The 20,363-nt window shown below is 58.9% G+C and overlaps 1 protein-coding gene across 1 annotated transcript; it reads left to right on the top strand.

Moving 5' to 3' along the window:
- Positions 1–3,667: 3,667 nt before the first annotated feature.
- Positions 3,668–20,181, top strand: LOC127036980 (ceramide kinase-like). The gene is made up of 13 exons (XM_050928267.1): positions 3,668–3,851; positions 11,505–11,597; positions 12,486–12,611; positions 13,199–13,327; positions 14,375–14,438; positions 14,575–14,720; positions 15,106–15,180; positions 15,459–15,611; positions 16,058–16,163; positions 16,764–16,852; positions 17,792–17,991; positions 18,350–18,549; positions 19,465–20,181. The coding sequence occupies exons 1-13, from the start codon at positions 3,728–3,730 to the stop codon at positions 19,526–19,528; spliced, it is 1,569 nt and encodes a 522-aa protein (XP_050784224.1). The 5' UTR covers positions 3,668–3,727; the 3' UTR covers positions 19,529–20,181.
- Positions 20,182–20,363: the final 182 nt, after the last annotated feature.

The raw sequence follows: 20,363 nt of genomic DNA, 5'->3' as shown, positions 1-20,363 counted from the left end.
ATCTGATGAAATGGGTTCTAGCCCGCAAAAGCTTATGCCCAAATAAAGGTGTTAGTCTCCAAGGTGCCACAAGGACTCCTCGTTGTTTTTGCTTGTACAGACTAACATGGCTACTGCATTGAAAACCATCTTGGCTAGGACCATTGTGGGAACCATCTTTGTTTAGGGCACAGTGAGACTTCATCTTCCATAGGGGCAAGGCTGGCAGCCATCTTAGATATGGGTAAAAGGCACAAAGGGAGAAAGGCTTCACCCCTTTGACCAGTAGCCTAGTGGTTAGAGCACACGCCTGGGACACAGGCGACCCAGGTTCAAATCCCACCCCACCCCATGGGGAGGAAGGGTCTCCCTGAGTTTAGGGGGAACCCTGTGAACTATTGGGGTGCTCCGGCCCCAGGAGCCTCTCCACCTTTCCTGTTAAATCTGCATCACTTTATGTAAAACACACTCACTGGGCCACTAAGCACAGGGGCAGACGCGGAGCCTCTGCCTGCCACCTCTGTGGTACCGAAAACCAGGATCTCCTGAGCCTGTGGCACTGCCAAGTGCACTGAGCACTGTGACGCAGAGAGAATGTCTGCTGAGAGCTTTACAAAGACAATGTGTGCCTCGGTTTCCCTCTCTCCTTTGCATCGCCACCCAATGGAGGGAGGGGGAAGTGTTAATGCTGCTCTTGGAGCAGCATGGGCAACATGAGATGTGTCTAGGGGCTCGTCTACACTTACAATGCCGCTATAGCGCTCCCATGTTGATGCTACCTACACCAACAGGAGAGGTTCACCTGTCACCGTAATTAATCCACCTCCCTGAGAGGCCATAATTAGATCTTCCAGCAACCTAGCATTGTCTACGCCAGGGTTAGGTGGCTTTTTCACATCCCTGAGCGACAGAGTTAACAACTTAATTTTCTAGTGTGCACCAGGCCTAGGGTGGATGAATGGGTGACTGAACTGGGTCAAACTGACTTAGATCAACAGAGGAGCTGGAAAGCTCACAAGTCACTCCCAATGACTGAACAAGCAACACTTAACCTGAGGAAACTGGGCAGGCAGAAGATATGACCTCAATGGGAGCAGAACAAAGGAGAAAGGGGGAAGTGGCTAGAATAACGTCAGCGGTTCAGAGAGACACACAGGGCTCTCTCACCTGGGTTTCAGGCCTACTCTAAACTAGGAAAGTAAGTCGGTGTAACTACGTCACTCAGGAGTGTGAAAAACTAGGCCTGGAAAAGCAAATATGGTTCCTCCAGCAGCGTTGCTCATGGGAGACCTGGCTATGTTGTAACCTTCATTTCACCAGGTTGCCCTAAGCACTTTCAGATGCCATAGGCCAGGGGACAGAGAAATTGTTACCTGGTGTCACCGCAAATAGGATCAGCCTTGCACCCGGAAGGGCCATGGAACAAGCCTTCCAGAGGAGTCTGGCTTGGCCAGATTCGCTGACGGAGCCATGGAGAGAGACAGAGATTGCTGCCTCTCACCATGAGGCCAGAGTCATGGAGGCCACATGCCAGCCCCTGGGGGGGTTCTGTGGGGTCTGGCACACTAAATGGTCACTCCCAAGGGAAGGGTTACAGATGGGGCATTGACCACTGGGAACCCGTGACACAGTGGCCTATGTCCTTTTGTAGATCTGATCCTCAGTGCCAGCCATCCTGAATTAGGGTAGCCTGCATCTGAATGAGGCAGGGGGGGAGGGGTGAGAGCCCATGACCCATGTGCTCACACCTGCACGTGCATGATCAGACAGCTATGATGCACTGCCCCCAGCACAGCATGCTGCCCCATGGACACTGGCCGGCAGGTTGCAGAACCAGGTGGGCCTGTCCCATGGCTGGAGCTGCTGGCATACCTGGAGGCAGTGACAGGAAATCAACATGCAAGATGGTCCTTTTCTGTGTGTTGTAAGAGACCGGGGAAGTGAGGGATTGCAAAACAGAGAGGCAGGGGGGAACACACATACCGCCCCCCATAAACACATGCCCATCCACACACCTAAGTGCTGGAGGCATAAGGAAATGAGATTAAAAAGAATAAACCCATGTGTGTTTGTCTGACCAAGGCCATGAAGATAAAAACAACAAGGAATCCCAGAGCAGAGTAACACAAACACACTGCCATGGAGAGTCGGAGGAAAGGGGGAGGAGATAGATAGATGGGATGGATGGGGATAGATAGCACCTATTCCAGGGGTTCTCAAACTGGGGGTTGGGACCCCTGAGGGGGTTGCAAGGTTATTACATGGAGGGTTGTGAGCTGTCAGCCTCCACCCCAAACCCTGCTTTGCCTCCAGCTTTTATAATGGTGTTAAATATATTAAATTTATTTTTAATTTATAAGGTGGGGTTGCACTAAGAGGCTTGCTGTGTGAAAGGGGTCACCACTACAAATGTTGGAGAACCACTGCCCTCTTCAATGCCATACGTCCCCAGCTATGTCTCCCCATACACACCCTTTCAATCTAACTCCCAATGGTGACGGTGTCACCAGGACTCCATGTCTCCATCCCAGCTCCAGCTGCCTTTCTGGAAGTTGCTTTATCCAAATTGGTCTCAGTACAAGGGTAAGTGGATGAGTCTCAGGTTGGACTGAGGGCTAATGGTCCCCTGGATCTCAGAATCTGTCCCTCCTGGCTGCTGAACCCCCACCCCCCGGAGCCCAGCCCCACAGGGTCTGTAACCTGGGCTGGCAGCTCCCCCTGGGGACCCGTCTCTTTAACTCAGCGTCTGGGGCTGCCAGGTTTATGGGCACCTTATCAGCCCAGGCATTACAGATGAGCCCTGAAATCCAGCCCCTTCCCCTGCTCATTTCACTCCAGGCCTTCTTTTATCCTTGTCAACAAAGGGCTCAGCCGCTCCCAGGCCTGGGACGCCTGAGGGACCTACAGGGCTGTGTCCACAGGGAACAGGGGAGAGCAGAGAGGGTCAAAACAGGTCTTGGGCAGCCATCTCTGGGATGGGGCAGGGCGGCTTTTTCTACAGGGATCTCATGAGACACAGCCCCACTGGCAGGGAGCCCAGGGGGTCAGTTTACACGGGGACCCCTTGCCAGGTGCTGAGATGTGGCCCCTCCAGGTACGGCCCAGGAGCTGTTTAGGTGGGTGGCCCCCTCACCTGGTGCTGAGACACATACATAAGGTCCTCTTAACACTTGGCTTGGAGATATAGCCACCTCTGGGGTGAGGCGCTGGGGCTGTTTACCTAAGTGCAGCCTGCAAAACAGCCTATGAATGAGCTGTACATGGGTATTGCCCCAGCTGCCCCATCTGTCTGGGGGGGGGGTGCATTGGGGGGGACTGAAGGCTCACAGAAATGTGGGGGCGGGATCTGGAGGTTCCTGGGGGTGAGAGGCTGGAGGCTGTGAGATGGGGAGGGGGTGGGAATGATGTGGCGCTTAGGGGTCCTAGAGGTGTGTGTGGGGAGGGGCTGGAGTCTGGATGCTCCTAGGGGATGCTGCGGGGGCGCAGGCTCCCGTCCCGTCCCGTCCCAAGGGTGGCCGGGGGCGGGCCTCTCCGGTTTCCCCGCCCCGGGAGCAGCCCGCACCTCTCGCAGGTTAAAACACCCGGAGCCGGGATCCAGCTGCAGCGTCTCCACCAGACCCTCTAGTTCCCGTGGATCCGGACCCGAACCGCCCGGACCCGATCCAGTCTGACAGCTGCAGCCCTGAACCCTCCTAGAACCGAATTAACCCGCGACTACCCCGACCACACTCCCCGATCCTTCCTCGCCATGGGAGACCCCTTCCACTGCTCGCTGCTGCGCACCCCTCGTGGCCGGTTCCGCGTCTCGCTGCCCCCGGGGGGTGAGTTCCTGCTGGGGACCCCGGAGCCCCTGAGTCGGCTGGGCGCCGCTGGTGAGTCCGGGGACCTGGGAGGTGGATAGAGACAGGTCACTTCCGCAGCTCCAGGAGGGAGGGGAGGTGTCTAGGACTCCTGGGTTCTAGTCTCAAGTCTGGGAGGAATGCGGGAGGGAGGACTCAGAACTCCTGGGTTCACTGCACTGAGGGAGGCTAGGCCAAGGGGACGCGGTGTAGATCCCTGCCTCGGATTTAGCTGCCATCGTCCCGCTGAGCCGGGCAGGTGCCTCACCAGGAGAGAATTGTCCTAGGGAACTGCCTGCCACAGGCCCTGGGGTGGGAGCTGATTCAGTGGTGAACCAGGGGAGCTCCCACAGGAATGGGGGGAGGGGGAAGACAGTTTTCGGAGTGTCCCTCACCCTAACCTGAAACCCTTTGCTAAGAGGGGGGCTCGGCGGTGCCAGGAGGCAGAGGAGCCCGTCTGAGGGCAGAGGGTGGCGAGGCGTTGGACAGATTATTCTGTGTCTAGTACCTGGCACTGTGGGGGGTGTGGCCTATGGCAAGGGCCCCGAATGAGCCAATTGTGATTTGTTATCTAATGTGACCCAGGCAAGAGAACATCCCCCAAATCTCCCCAAATTGAGCATTTCAGTCCTCAGGGGCTTAGCTGCTGTGTGCCACGGTCAGAGCAGAGGAGAGCCGTGTGGGGCTCGTCTGTGCCCCACTCCATGCCTTTTCCATCACAAAGGGCCATCGCTGCCCAGCCCATGTGTGGAAACTGCCTCCCACCCACCATTCATGTGGGAGTCTGGGTTGGGACATCAGGGCCTCTTCTCCCAGGGCAATGCTCCCCTGTACAGCTAGGCAGAGGGGGCCCTGCAGAGCCCTTTGTTTATGTGTGTTCTGTACGTGGCTGGCTCTGCCCCAGCACGCTCAGGTGTTTAGGCCAGATGTGCGACCCAGACTGTGTGTGTGTGTGTGCGGGGGACAACGACTGGGCACTTCTGGGGTCTAATCAGTGGGGCCACAGGCCCCCAGGGAAAGGCCAGGTCCACTTCCTCCCACCCCAAGTTATTCAGTAATATTTGCCCTGTGTTTTAGTGCAGATAAATGGCCCACTCCTCCATGGGTGTGATTTCCTCCTGTAATTAACCATTAACCAGGGCAGCCTGTTTGCATAGCAGGAACCCTCCCTGCACTTGTAGGAGGTCAGGTCAGGGTTGGACACTGTGGGTTAGGGATGACTGGCCTGTGCTCCTGTCTGTCTGTCTCCAGCGGTGGTCTCAGTCTCCAGGTTAGTTGTCTATATGCAGGAGTGGCGCCAGGGTTTTTGGCGCCCTAGGCGGGGGTCCTTCCGCGCTCCTGGTCGTTGGCGGCAATTCTGCGGCGGGGGGGGAGGTCCTTCCGCGCTCCCGGTCTTCGAGGCACTTCGGCGGCGGGTCCCGGAGTGAGTGAAGGACCCGCCGCAGAATTGCCGCCGCCGCTCCAGAGCGCGGAAGGACCCCCCGCCACCAAAATGCTGCCCTCCCAAATCCTGGTGCCCTAGGCGACTGCCTAGGTTGCCTAAATGGAAGCACCGGCCCTGTCTACATGCAAGGTTAGTCAGGACAAGCTGTTTTGGAATCATCATTCCCGATTAAACCCACACGCAGACAAATTCACTCCCACAGAACAAACTAACGTAGCGGCCTCAGTATCTCTCGAAGTGTTTGCCGTCTTCCTCCACCTCTGCGAGGGAAATACACCCGCTCCATTGCCTAGTAGGGCAGCGGAGACACAGAGAGCTGGGGCAGCCATGGCAGAGCAATGAGAATTGAACCAGCTGCACCAATGTCTCCAAACCACTGCCCCCTTCTCCACAGAGGCCGTGTCTGCATGTCTTACAGCAGCACATCTATATTGCTGGGCAGTGCTGCTGTAAGGTCTCCCGTGTAGCTGCTCTGTGCTGGAAGGAGAGAGCTCTCCTGTCAGCCTAATTAAACCACCCCCAATGAGCGGCAGTAGCTGTCGTCAGGAGAGTGTCTCCTGCCCAAATAACATTGTCAACATCTGGGCTTCTATTGGTGCAATTTATGTTGTTTAGAGGGATTTTTTTTCACATCCCGAGTGACATAAGTGCTAGTGTAGACGTGGCCTAAACTAGCCAGCAACAAGCTACTCCTAAAAGGTTTGTCTACAGTTGAAGGTTAATCCGAATTAAGGGAAGGTAAGACCAGGGCAGTTAGTAAGACGTTTCTTACCTTCAATGGACGCAGGGAAAAGAAGTGACGGGCTTAACCTGCAAGAAGGAAGATGTAGGTTAAATTTTAGGAAAACACTTTCTAGCTCTCAGGGTCGTTCAGCTCTGGAATCGGCTTCCCAGGGAGGTCGAGGAATCCCCATCATGGGAGGTTTCAGCACAGGCTGGACAAGCCCTGGTCAGGGATGGTCTGGATTTCCGTGTCCTGCCTCAGCATGGGGGGCTGGGCTAGATGACCTCTTGAGGTCTAGGGTGCAAATTTAAAGTGCAGTTGCTCCCTGTACAGGACACTACAATGTCTTACTTCTGTTCGAAGTTGGAGTAAGAGGAAACAGAAACTAGGCACTTCTGTTCTGGAATGGCAGCATCCACAGGAATAGCTGTTGTGCTTTAAATTCACACCCTATCTTAATCTACAGGCTTGTCTGCACCTGAGAGTTAATTCAGATTACATCTCTTTGTTCTGTGCAGCGCCTAGCACAATGTGGCCGTGGTCCATGACAGAGACACCACAATACACATCATAACAATGTGTAGATGCAGCAGGGTGGATGGGGCTTGTGCCTTCATGCCGGGGGCACAAAAGCACCAGGGGCTTTGGCTGTATCGCTGCCTCTGCAGGGAATTGGGATACCAGTTCTATCAGCCATCATGAGCAGTAAATAAACTCCACAGTGCAGGCCCCTCAGCCCTCCGTGGCAGGGGCACCGAGACACTGGCCTCGTCATGCTCAGCACTGTCTCCTAAGCAGCCATCTAGCCTCATAAGCAGCCTGCAGCCTCTCCATAGCCTGGAGATAGGCCCACGGGCTCCTCAGCCAGGGAACGGAGCTAGGCACCGGAGCTGCCCAGCACCCTAGTGGTCAGAGCACTCCCCTGGGGTGCAGGAGAACGAGAGTCAAACCTCTGTCCCCCTCAGTGCAAGGACTGGCAGAGACGCACTTCCATCCAGGCTGTAAGGGAGGTTGGGGTGTGGCTCCCCTGCCAAAGCTGGGTTGGAGGATAAAACAGTCCTCTGAGGATGGGGCTGTGAGACTAGCTGGGGTCCTACTCTACCCCCTGCCTATGAGGGATGCTAGGGCAGAGTGTTTTCAGTCTCTGGGTGAAGCTGATCCATGGCGTGAACTGCAGTTAAAGTCTTTAGACACAGGGACTAGACCCAGCTGGTCTGATCTCCTGGGGACAAGCCCACCCCACCAAGCCATTTTGCAAGTCACAGGCCGGGTTGTGCCAAGGAACGTTTGTTTGTGCCAAGAACAGCAGCTTCAGCAGAAGAGACTGAACCAGCCCCATGCCAGCGAGCAGGGCATGGCCTTGGGAAGGGGAGAACTAGTTATTGTGTAAATCAGGCCAGACACCTAACTCGGAGAGTCCCGACCCTGGGGGGAAAGGCCCCGTATCCCCTCATCCGGACGGACTAGCCTCGCCCATGTCCCACAGCCCAGCCCTTCCTGGGGCTGGGTTAGCCAGAGACCCCGAGGGACCAGGCCCCATATCCCATTCCTGTTCTTCCAGCCCCCACAGCCCAGCCCGTCCTGGGGCTGGGTTAGCCAGAGACCCCGAAGGACCAGGCCCCATATCCCATTCCTGTTCTTCCAGCCCCCACAGCCCTGCCTGTCCTGGGGCTGGGTTAGCCAGAGACCCCGAGGGACCAGGCCCCATATCCCATTCCTGTTCTTCCAGCCCCCACAGCCCAGCCTGTCCTGGGGCTGGGTTAGCCAGAGACCCCGAGGGACCAGGCCCCATATCCCATTCCTGTTCTTCCAGCCCCCACAGCCCAGCCCGTCCTGGGGCTGGGTTAGCCAGAGACCCCGAAGGACCAGGCCCCATATCCCATTCCTGTTCTTCCAGACCCCACAGCCCTGCCTGTCCTGGGGCTGGGTTAGCCAGAGACCCCGAAGGACCAGGCCCCATATCCCATTCCTGTTCTTCCAGACCCCACAGCCCTGCCTGTCCTGGGGCTGGGTTAGCCAGAGACCCCGAGGGACCAGGCCCCATATCCCATTCCTGTTCTTCCAGCCCCCACAGCCCAGCCTGTCCTGGGGCTGGGTTAGCCAGAGACCCCGAGGGACCAGGCCCCATATCCCATTCCTGTTCTTCCAGCCCCCACAGCCCAGCCTGTCCTGGGGCTGGGCTAGCCAGAGACCCCGAGGGACCAGACCCCATATCCCATTCCTGTTCTTCCAGCCCCCACAGCCCAGCCCGTCCTGGGGCTGGGTTAGCCAGAGACCCCGAAGGACCAGGCCCCATATCCCATTCCTGTTCTTCCAGACCCCACAGCCCTGCCTGTCCTGGGGCTGGGTTAGCCAGAGACCCCGAGGGACCAGGCCCCATATCCCATTCCTGTTCTTCCAGCCCCCACAGCCCAGCCTGTCCTGGGGCTGGGTTAGCCAGAGACCCCGAGGGACCAGGCCCCATATCCCATTCCTGTTCTTCCAGCCCCCACAGCCCAGCCTGTCCTGGGGCTGGGCTAGCCAGAGACCCCGAGGGACCAGACCCCATATCCCATTCCTGTTCTTCCAGCACCCACAGCCCTGCCTGTCAGCAAAGAGCCAGCTGCAGTCAGAAGCTTTGGGCCACGTTAGGTACTTGCAGATGGTGATCATGTCATTGCTTAGGCTCTTGGATAAGGCCTGGTATAAAGTGAGCCTTCAGTGAGATTAGGAGGATCGGCCAGCCCTGTGGGTGTCTGAGCTTGGCTGACTGTGGACATATTACTGAGTTTGTCGAGGGGCACAGCCATACCTGGGGTGCTGAGACATTACAGAGCGTGAGTTGCTCAGACACTGGGGAGACGGGGGGGGGGGGAGGGGGGTGGCGCGGGGGAGTGCCTGAGACCTGGTCGGCGCCACAGCCCTAGATGATAGAACTGCGTCGCTCAGGGATGCGAGAAGCCTGCCCCCCGAGCAATGTTGTGACACCCACCTCACCCGCTGCAGGCAGCACTGTGTCACCAGAGCATGTCTCGGGGAGTGGATTAACTACGCTTTCTCCTGATGCTGCACTTTCAGGGGAGACCTGCCCTTCAGTAAATCAGCTTCTCACTGAAAACAGGTTTTCCAACCCTCGGATGATCCTTGTCACTCTTTCCTGAATCCTTCCCAATTTATCACCGTTCCGTTGAAGTGTGGACACCAGAACTGGGCAAGCTATCCAGTCTCGGGCTCACCAATGCCATATGCAGAGGTGCCACCTGCCCTACTCCTACTCACTAGTGCCCCATTTGTACCCAGTTACTCCTTTTCACCCTGATTGGCTGGTCAGTTTGGGTCCCAGGGGAGGTTCCCGTTGGACGCAGGACCTGATGGAGTCCATATTGCCTTTCATACAGTCTTGTTTGTTCATTCCTTGTAAATAAAGTCCTGCTTCTCCAAACACAGGAGAGACCAGGAACAAAGTGAGCTGTTCGTTAGCTTGCAGCCTCAACCCCATTAGCCACCAGACCCAAAAGCTCTGGCTGGCTTTTTCCAGCATCACATCCTGCTCACAAGCTTTCTTGCTGTTTGCCTCTGCCCCTCTCTCTTTGTTCCCCGTTTGAGCCAGCGGGTTCTCCTTTCCCTCAGCCACATGTCGGCAAAACAAGCCCCTTCTCCCCACAAGATGCAGCTTTTGGGGCAGAAGATTAGGCCTTGTTATAGGAGTGGCCCCTGAAGCATTTCTTACAGCTATGGTGTGGGCTAAAACCTCACAAACACTTGCGAACTCAGCCCATTGCAAGAGTTCACCCAGCTCAGAGCACCCTGGGCTAGGCCAATGACTTGTCTGTGTCTGAAGCAGCCTTGTGTTTAGTTAAAAGTGTAGCAACTTCCAGAAGGGCAGACAGTTGTTATCCAAAGCCATGATCCCCCACTTCCCCTGGTAGTTTGTGTAGCTAGATATTCATCGCATGGTTAACCACGGGAACACCGCGGACACTCAGGTTCAGTTGGTATTTCCCGGGACACCCCCGCCCAGTCCTCTCCAGAATCACAGTCCAGCTGCCCATCTTATGCCTGTTCCCTCCTGTTCTAAGCACGTCTGTATCTGTTGGGCCTGTATGACTGACCTGGTGTCCAGCTGCATTGAAATGCCCAGCCAGGTGTTGGTTGTACTAGCAATGCTCTTCTCTCTCCCTAGCCCGGGACCCTGGGGGGAAAGTTCCTGCCTCCCCTGCCCAGCCCAGAGAGAGGCCAGCCCTGCGACACTGCCGGGAAAGGCCCAGTGCCCCATTCCCTGCGGCTGGAGCTGGTGACCTCAGGATCAACGTGTCTCCTATTTCTGGAACTGTAGTTTTGATGCCTGTGGGTTTGGCTCTGACCTTGGGTTCACGCGGCAGCGCTGGTATCGAAGCGTGCATCCGGGTGTCGCGAATTCTGCCTTAGGCCAGACAAGGGGCACTGGGGGTTAATTGCTTAGCTGCATATTTTAAAACACTCCTGTAATTAAGCGATTCCCCAAGGGAACCCAAGTGCCAGGGATGGGCTGGCATTTATTACCCAGTGAAGTGGCAGCTTCAGTTTCTGCTTAAAACTTGAAATCTTCAGAGGCTCAACAACCCACCCAAAAGCCAAACCAGCATGAAGTGTGGCAGGTTGGGTTGGGCATGGTGGTGGTGGTGGGAAGGTTGGGGGGGAAATGGGATGCTGATTGCAGAAAGAGTTCCTGAGTAGGGTGTCCCTCTCGTCCCTATATTAGGGGTTTTGTCCTATAAAGGACCCTATTCCTGCCCCACCCCCCGTCCCGATTTTCACACAATACTTGTTTCCAGGGAAGTGGGAGCGAATCTGAGCTTTAAGCGAGAGGCTCCATATAGAAGCCAGAAGTCCTGACAACCAGCTTCCTACTCGCTGCTCTAACCCATCAGACTCCCCTTCCCTCCCAGAGCTGGGGAGAAACCAGGAGTCCTGGCTTCCAGCTCCCTCCGTTCTAACCTTCTGAACTCCACTTCCCTCCCAGAGCTGGGGAGAAACCAGGAGTCCTGGCTTCCAAACCCCTGCCTCCACTCTAACCCACCAGACCCCACTCTACTCCCAAAGCTGGGGCGAGAACCCAGGCTTCCTGTTGAGTCAGACAGGCATGCTAGGGGACCTGAACACAAGCTAGCGGAGGTGGGAATGCCTTGGGGCTGTGGGGTCTGAGGCCCCAGAGCAGTAGCATCTGGGGACAGCACACAATGGTTTGTATGTGCCCAGGGAGATATGACAGAGCATCATGCTCCTGAGCACATCTGGTCCCACCACCCCTCCTGCCCTGCAGCAGCTGAGCTGAGTCAGCGAGTGGCACAACAGGTTGGGCTGGTCAGGGCTGCCCCAGGGCCCAGTCTGGAGACAGCTCCATGCACACAGATGCCTGGCACAGCTTCCCCCACTTCCTTGGGCTGGGGGAGGGAGGATCACTGGCTCCTGGGCTCTAATCACTAGACCCTTCCATCCACCCAGAGCTGAGGAGAGAACCCAGGAGTCCTGCACTAACCCCTCTCCTGATCCCTCACAGGGCAAAGCTTCTGCATCCCTATCACTGAGATGGTCAGGGTGCAGCTGGGCGGGTCTGGTTCGTCCCTCACAGTGGAGGGAAACCAATTCACAGGTGAGTCAGGTGGTGAGGGTGTGGGGGCTGTGGGGCAGGGTGGAGGGGCTGTATTTGAAGCATCTGAGACTGTCAGCAAATGTTGAGGTGGCGGTGCCAGCCAGCGGAGATGGGTTTGGGGCCAGGGCCGGGCAGCAGAGATGGGTTTGGGGGAGAGGGCTGTGCAGCGGAGATGAGTTTGGGGGACAGAGCTGGGCAGCGGAGATGGGTTTGGGGGAGAGGGCTGGGCAACAGAGATGAGTTTGGGGGACAGGGCTGGGCAGCGGAGATGGGTTTGGGGACAGGGCTGTGCAGCGGAAATGAATTTGGGGGACAGGGCTGGGCAGCAGAGATGGGTTTGGGGGACAGGGCTGGGCAGCAGAGATGGGTTTGGGGGCAGGTCCGGGCAGCTGAGATGGGTTTGGAGGACAGGGCCGGGCAGCGGAGATGGGTTTGGAGGACAGGGACGGGCAGCAGAGATGGGTCTGGGGACAGGGCCGTGCAGCGGAGATGAGTTTGGGGGACAGGGCCGGGCAGCGGAGATGGGTTTGGGGACAGGGCCGGGCAGCGGAGATGAGTTTGGGAGACAGGGTCAGGGAGCGGAGATGAGTTTGGGGGACAGGGCCGGGCAGCGGAGATGGGTTTGGGGGCAGGGCCGGGCAGCGGAGATGGGTTTGGGGACAGGGCCGGGCAGCGGAGATGAGTTTGGGAGACAGGGTCAGGGAGCGAAGATGGGTTTGGTGGGCAGGTACAGGCAGCAGGACAGGATGGGGTGAGGCAGGTTGGAGCAATGGAAATGGGGGACAGAGACTAATGGGAGTGACTGACCCTCCCATCTCCAGGGCAGCTGCTCTGCGGGGGTCAGTGCCGCCCATGGGCTCTGACCCCCCCATCTCTGGTTCCCTCCAGTTTTCTTTGTGCAGCGGGAGAAGCATCAGCGCTGGAGCCTGGGCTCCCTGGAGTTCACTGTGACCCCCGGCTCGGGGCTGGCCCCACGCTGGGTCGATGCCCTGCAGTGTAGCATCCAGCTGCATGGTCAGTACTGGGGGTAGGGGCGGTCAGTAGTGGGGAACAATACTGGGGGGACTGGTCAATACGGGGGGAACCAGTCAGTAAGGGAGGGGGAACTGGTCAGTAGTGGGGGACAATACTGGGGGGACTGGTCAGCACTGGGGGGACCGGTCAGTAAGGGATGGGGGACTGGTCAGTACTGGGGAGGACCGGTCAGTACTGGGGAATGGGGCGGTCAGTAAGGGGGGTACTAGTCAGTAAACTTGGGGAGGAGGCACTGGAGCAGGCTGTGGAGCCAGAGGGTCCCTGGGAATTGCAGCAGTCTGGTTATTTCCCACTCCCAGGGTCAGCAGTTCTGGGGGACCCCCCCCCACCGATGATGGGCAGGGGGCGGAAGCTGTGACCCTCTCCATGGGGCTTGGTGCCAGCATCCTGAGCTGGACCCATAGCAGCTGCTCTGGTGGAGGGTGTCCCTGGAGGGGACTGTGGGTTGGGACATCCCTATGGCAGGGTGGGGGGGAAGAACCAGTGCTCCAGGAACGCCCCACTCCATCACGCACCTTGCCCAGGAACCTGTGACCCAAGGTGATGCTCTCTCTGCTCCTCCCCAGGTGTGACACGCCCCAGGAAGCTGCTGGTCTTCGTGAACCCTGTGGGGGGGCGGTGCCGCGCAAGTGAGATTTACCAAGACCGGGTGGCTGGGCTTTTTGCCCTGGCGGGGATCCAGACGGAGGTCATAGGTGAGTGCCCCCACAACATCCCCCCACATCCCCACCATTGCACTGTGCTGCTCCCTCCCTCTGAGTGACCCCCCCCCAGTCACAGACCCACAGGGTTGGTGCTATGCCCCCAGCTTGGGAACAGTCTCTGGGAAGGACCCTTCAGTGTGCCAGACCCTCCCAAGGTCTCTCTCTTCCTTCGGGGTACACACGGCCTCCCTCTCTGCTTGGACCGAGCCCCAGGGCTCCAGCCCTCCAGAGTCACACAGGGAGCTCGGCCCAGCAAGGCTGCTGGGACAGACGCCTGCTAGAGACTCAGCTGTGCAGTGGGACTGATGAGAACAGAACAGAACAATAGCCAGGCTGGGATGGACCAATGGTCCAGCTAGCCCCATGTCCTGTCTGCTGCCTGTGGCACGTGCCAGATGCTCCAGAGGAATGGACAGAGCCAGGGGTCTATTGTGTGATCCATCCCCTGTGTCTAGTCCTGGCATCTGGCTGTCAGCAGCTTAGGGACACCCAGAGCAGGGGGCTGCATCTGGGGCCATCCTGGCTAACAGCCAGCCACGGACTAAGGCTCCAAGAATTTGCTTGTGTCCTCAGGGATTTGTACATTGATCGGTGGCCGGCCTCGGACCTGTTTAGTCTCCGGCAGCGAGGCAACATTCACCACAATGTCTCTGGGCTTGCCCTGAGCCCACGCAGTCCTTTCCCACCCACCGGGTAACACGACCATGCACAGGGGAAACTGAGGCATGCATAGGGCTCATAAAAATAATACAGAAAATTTCCGTTTTGTGACAGCCCCTCCTTCCCCATCCCTGGCCAACTCCACCATGCTGCCCCCTTCCTCTGAAATCCCCCATCACCAGACATCCCCCACTGGTCCCCCATCCTGAGTGACCACCCCACTCTACCGCACTGTGCTGCTCCCTCCTGCTGAGACCTCCCACCCCTGCCCCATGAGCAATTCCCACCCTGCAACCCCTCCCTCCAAGTGCCCCCTGACTCCCTCCCACTCCCACCCAATACCATCTCTGCTCACTCATCCCCCCTATCTCCCCACAGAGACCCAGCGACCCCACGAGGCCCGAGACCTCATCCTGCAGCGGGACCTGGGCGACCTGGATGGGTGAGAGACCCCTTTACCCTGCCCCGCCACCCAACCCTAGGATGGGGCACTCCCATTAACCCCCCCCCACCTCACATACCTCCTGGGCAGCCCTGTCCCCCCCAGCCCCAGTAACCCCTAGGTCTCTGGCCCCCAGGCTGGTTTGCGTCGGAGGTGACGGGACATTTAACGAGCTGATGCATGCACTCATCTCCCAGACGCAGAGGAAGGCTGGGATTCCCGAGGACAACCCCACGGCCCCGCTCCTGCCCCCACGGCTCCGCATCGGCATCATTCCTGCAGGTGTGCATGGGAGGAGAGGGGACAGTGGTGGGAAGCAGGGACTGGTGGAGATAGCAGACACGGGGGAAGTGGGCAGCAGGGGGGGAGGACGGGAGGAGCTGGTAGGAGGGAGGGCACTGGGGACAGGTGGGGGCGGAAGAGGTGGTCGGGTGGAGGGGTTGTGGGAGGAGCTCCAGGGGGACAGGGGGCAGTGGCAGGTGGAGATAGTAGACACGGGGGAGGTGGGCAGCAGGGTAGAGGGTGGATGATGGGGGGAGCTGGTCAGAGGGAAGACATTGGGGAGAGGTGGGGGTGGAAGAGGGGGTAGGGATGGGGCTGTGGAGCCTGCAAGGGGCAACAGCTCAGCAGGCCCCAGGGGATGACTCACCCCATTCTCCCAACCCAGGCTCCACGGACTGCATCTGCTTCGCCACAGTGGGGACCAACGATCCTGTCACCTCTGCCCTGCACATCATCATCGGTACAGGACGCCTGGCTCCTATCTGTGCACCTGGGAGGGGAGTGGGGTCTGGTGGGTTGAGGGCTGGGAGCCCGGACTCCTGGGTTCTCTGATGGCCCTGGGAGGGGAGTGGGGGCTGGTGGGTCTGGGGGTGGGTGTCTGGGAGCCAGGACTCCTGGGTTCTCTCCCCAGCTCTGGGAGAGGAGTGGGAGGTTGGTGGAGTAGAGTGGTGGGGGTGAGGAGTGGAGGAGAGGCAGGACTCCATGTATTTAGGTGCCCGTGCCCCCCCTTTGCCCCAGGGGACAGCCAGCCCCTGGACGTGTGCAGCGTCCACCACCACGAGTGGCTGCTGCGGTACGCGGTCTCGCTGGTGGGCTACGGCTTCTATGGGGACGTGGTGAGCGACAGCGAGCGGCACCGCTGGATGGGCCCAATGCGCTATGACTTCTCAGGTGCCGGGGGGCCCAGAGGGCATGGCAGGGAGCCCCCAGCTGGGGTGTCCCCTGCCCCCAGGCCTGGGGAATGGGGGAACCCCAGTGAGGGAGAGGCCAGTGGTCCCCCAGCCAAAGAGGGGGTGGGGACTGGAGAGGGAGCCCCTGCCCCAGGATGGGGTGTGGAGGGGGGCTTGGGCTCAGGGGATCCCCTCACCCAGCTGGGAATCCAGGGACTGACCAGGGGATGGAGCAGAAGGAGCTGGGCCTGAGATGTGCCATAGGGTGGTCACTGCCCACAGGGAATGTGCTGGAGAGGCCTAGCCAGAACAAGGCCACCAGAGGGGAGGGGGCAGCGTGTCTGGGGGGCAGGAAAGGAACGAGCCTCAAGGGGGGCTCCGTGGGGGGGGGAAACAGTTTTGACTGGAGCAGGCCATGCAAGGCCTTGAACCCTCTCCCTTATGCAGGATTCAAGGCCGTGCTGTGTAACCGCAGCTACGAGGGCACTGTGGAGTTCCTGACGGTAGGGGGCACTGAGGCCAATCCCCGGGACCAGACGCGCTGCAGGGCAGGGTAGGTGGGGGTGGGATGCAGGGTGGGGGGGCTGCTGACCTGTGGAAGGGGAAGTAGGGTGGATGGGGCTGCGGGTAGAGGGAGCTGCTGGCCTGTGGGAGGGGCTGCTCTCCTGGGGGCACGCTGCAAGGCAGGGGGAGCATGGATGGGGACTGCAGAATGGGGTGGGGTGGCTGGTGTCCTGTGGGAGGGGCTGCAAGGTAGGGTAGGTGGGGGGATTACAGGTGGGCTGCTGGCCCATTGGGATGGGACTGGATCCCACCGGGGGTGGGGGGTGTGTCAATCCAGGCCCTCATGTCCCCCAGCAGTGGCAGCCCAGAGCATTGGGGGGAGTGACTTCCTGTCCCACCCACAAACTAGTCTGCATCCATTAAATGTTCAAGCAGCTGCTTCCCCCTCACACTGATTGGCTCAAGCAGCATCAGTCATACTTGGGGCAGCTCTCCCCCACCACTCAGAGTGATGGGCTCAGACTCTCTGCAGACTTAGGCAGCATTGGTCACACCTGGGGCAGCTCCCCCAGCACCTACAGGATGGCTCTGAGCCCTGTGGAGGGGCTGGGGCCCTGGACACTTGCTGTCACAACTTCTTCCCTTGCAGCTGCCTTGTCTGCTCTGAGTCCAATCACCAGTGCCTGGGGGACAGCAAGGAGGAGAAGCTGCCGCAGCAGGAAGGCACTAGGGCTGTGGGTGAGCTGAGCATCCCTGCCCCTTGCACTAACAAGCTGGCTAGGGCCGCAGGAGCCTCTGGGGACATCCTAACTAGCTCGTGTAAACCCAGCTCAGCCTGGGGGCTCCTGCAATGACATGCAACAAAAGGAGGCTGAGCTGGGCCCAGAGTCACAGGCACCAGCAGATCTGGGGAGAGAACCCAGGAGTCCTGGCGTCCAGCCCCCCCCCAACCCTCACGCTCTGACCCACCAGACCCCACTCCCCTCCTAGAGCCAGGGGAGAACCCAGGAGTCCTGGTTCTGACTCCCTCCCCCCTCTGCTGTCACCTACGGGGCTCCCCTGAAGTCATGCAAAAGGGCACTGTCTCCCTGGTGCAGGCCAGGAGGCGGGAGTGTCAGTCTGGGATTTAAAGTGTTCCCAAACCAGCAAGTGGTGGTGGTCATTTGGGGCAGAGGGATCAGGGGGTAACGGTGTCTCTCCCCCAGCCAGCGAGCAGAAAGATCAGGGGGGTAATGGTGGCTCTCCCCCAGCCAGTGTGTGGCAGAGGAATGCGGGGGGCAGGTGCAGGGGTTGGGGCAGGGAGACCAGGGGTAAGGGTGTCTCTCCCCTAGCTAGCAAGTGATGGAGGGATGGGAGTAAGGGGTTCAATGTAGGGAGACCTGGAGTAACGGTGTCTCTCCCCCAGCCAGCGAGTGGTGGAGGGGATTCAGGGCCAGGAGACCAGGCGTAAGGGTGTCTCTCCCCTAGCCAGCGAGTGATGGAGGGATGGGGGTAAGGGGTTCAGGGTAGGGAGACTGGGAGTAACGGTGTCTCTCCCCCAGCCAGCGAGTGGTGGAGGGGATTCAGGGCCAGGAGACCAGGCGTAAGGGTGTCTCTCCCCTAGCCAGCGAGTGATGGAGGGATGGGGGTAAGGGGTTCAGGGTAGGGAGACTGGGAGTAACGGTGTCTCTCCCCCAGCCAGCGAGTGGCAGCGGGAGCAGGGCCGTTTCCTGGCCATTAACTTGACCTGCATGAGCAGTGCCTGCCCAAAGAGCCCCGATGGCCTCTCGCCCAGTGCCCACCTAGCTGACGGCACGGCCGACCTCATCCTGGTGCGCGAGTGCTCAGCCCTGGGCTTCCTGCGTCACCTGAGTCGGCACATGGACCATCGGGACCAGGTGTGTGTGTGGGGGGGCGGAGACCCCCAGGGCCCAGGAAAGGGGCAAGGGCCAGACCCAGGGGCATGAGGAGGGTGCGCAAGCCTGGAGTCACAGCCATGGGGTCAGCAGGTTTGAGGGGGGGGTTGTAACGCTGAGTGGGACCGGTCACTGTGGGGGGGTCGCACCCTGGCCCTTCTGGGTCCAGCCCCCAGGAGGCTCCAGCATCAGGGGAGCAGCTGCCCCCCACTGTGGGGGATGGGGCAGTCCCTGCCAGCAAGGCTGGGTCATGACCCTCAGGAGGGATAGGGAGAGGCCCCTGGAGCTGGGTCCCTCCCCAGGCCTCTCGCTCAGTCCAGCACCCCTCTTCCCTCTGCAGTTTGACCTGCCCTTTGTGAGTGTGCACCGGGTACGGGCCCTGCGCTTCACCCCCAAGCAGCTGGAGGACAGCGAGGAGGGGGAGCAGCCCGGCCGCAGGGGGTGGAAGGGGCTTCTAGGAGGGCTGTGCTGTGGGGAGCAGCCACTGAGCTCCTGGAGCTGTGATGGGGAGACCCTGCCCCACGCCGACATCAGTGTGAGGTGAGTGTCCATAGCCCCATGGAAGGGAGGGGGAAATGCTCCAGAGCAGGCCATGTCCATGCCATGAAACCCACTTGACAATGGCATACAGGGCTTCCCCCCATGGCATTATGGGAGCTTCCCAAAGGAGTGTGGGAGTTTGGTTAGCAAGACACAAGCAGTAATTCTTCTGCTCCACTCCACACTGACAAGGCCTCAGCTGCAGGACTGTTTCCAGTGCTGGGCCCCATATTTCAGAAAAACGTGGGCAAATTGGAGACAGTCCAGAGAGCAAAAAACTCATCCAAGGGCTAGAAAAGATGGAGCTGTGAGGGAAGATTGAAAAACTTGGGTTTGATTAGTGTGGAGAAAAGATTGGGGGGAGGGGGAACTGAGAAGCATTTTCAATTACATAAAAGGTTGTCACAAGGGGGACGGAGAAGACTCGGTCTCCTGCACCTCTGAGGGTATTACAAGAAGCAATGGGCTTAAATTGCAGCCAGGGCAGTTTAGGTTGGACATAAGGAAGTTTTTCCTAAACAGCCGGGGTGGTTAAACACTGGAACAAATTGCCTAGGGAGGCTGTGGCATCTCAGTGGAGGGGTTGAGAACAGGTTAGATGACCCGTCTGGTTATTACACAGTGCTACCTTGAGAGTAGGGGCTGGGACTAGGGGACCTCTTGAGCTCCCTTCCAGTGGCATTAGCCTTTCACAGCCGCATCACACTGGCAGCTCACAGTCATCCTGTGATCGACCAACACACAGGTCTTTCTCCTCCTTTGTTGCTTCCAACTGGTCAGGCCCCAACTTGTAGCAAAAAGCCTTGGTGCTTGTCTCTGAGTGCAAGACCTGGCCCTGTGCACTATTACGTTTCCTCCCATTTCTGTCACTCCCACTTTCCAGGCTGCCCTGTCGATATCGTCTTTTGTCCACAGGGTGCACAGGCAGCTCATCCACCTGTTTGCCCGGGGCATCGAGCAGGGGATGGGCCTGCTTTAGGGGCCGCCTGGAGCTGTGCCCTGTGAGAGGGCTGTGCCCTCGCCCATCAACGAAGACCAAGAGCCCAGCAGGGCAACAGAGATGCTGTGGTTTGCGGGGACAGCCACATGTCAGAGCCCTCTGTTTGCTTCCTGGCCCCCAGAGGGAGCTGTGCCATGCTGGGTCAGCTGTAGGGGAGTCAAACCATCCCCACCTGGCTGGCTCCGAGGTGGGGTGGGGACAGGGGCGGGATGCGCAGTCCTCTGCAGCAACCTGGAGGCTCAGGCCGCCCCCACCGAAGCCCAGCTGGACAGTAGCCACCCCTGCGGACGTTGTTCAACCAGGGCCACGTCTACGCTAACTTACATTGGTGTGAAGCCACCGCAGCGATCACAGTCGGTGGAGCGGGGTGGTTACATCGGCAGGAGCCAAAGTTCGGTGTTGACACTTTCAGTTAGGTTGACGTCAAGTGGCCTTGGGTCGACCTAATGCTATAGTGTAGCCCAGACCCCGGGGGTAAGCAGGGACAGATATAATGTAGCGGGGAGTGGGAACGATGGCGGGAAAGTACGGGGCTTCTGAACAAGCAGCTCAGTCACAAATAAAGGGAGAACAGGTTCTGCTTGGCTGTGTTTGATTTTCACCAGGGGTGGGGATCAGGGGCATCCGGTGCCTTTGTGGTGGGGATCAGGGGCATCCGGTGCCTTTGTGGTGGGGGTAGGCAGCAGGCCATTCCCTGACAGACTGGGGGGCAGCCCTGGGCATGGATGGAGACTGGCCTCTGATTTAATGCCAACACCCCCCCCCCCCGGTGGCTATCACTAGGGCCATCTGAGTTACCAAGCGACACCCAGGA

The sequence above is a fragment of the Gopherus flavomarginatus genome, chromosome 18 (assembly GCF_025201925.1).
Source record: "Gopherus flavomarginatus isolate rGopFla2 chromosome 18, rGopFla2.mat.asm, whole genome shotgun sequence".
NCBI lineage: Eukaryota > Metazoa > Chordata > Testudines > Testudinidae > Gopherus > Gopherus flavomarginatus.
Note: the sequence above shows the minus strand (reverse complement) of the source record. Positions and strands in the feature narration are given on the sequence as shown.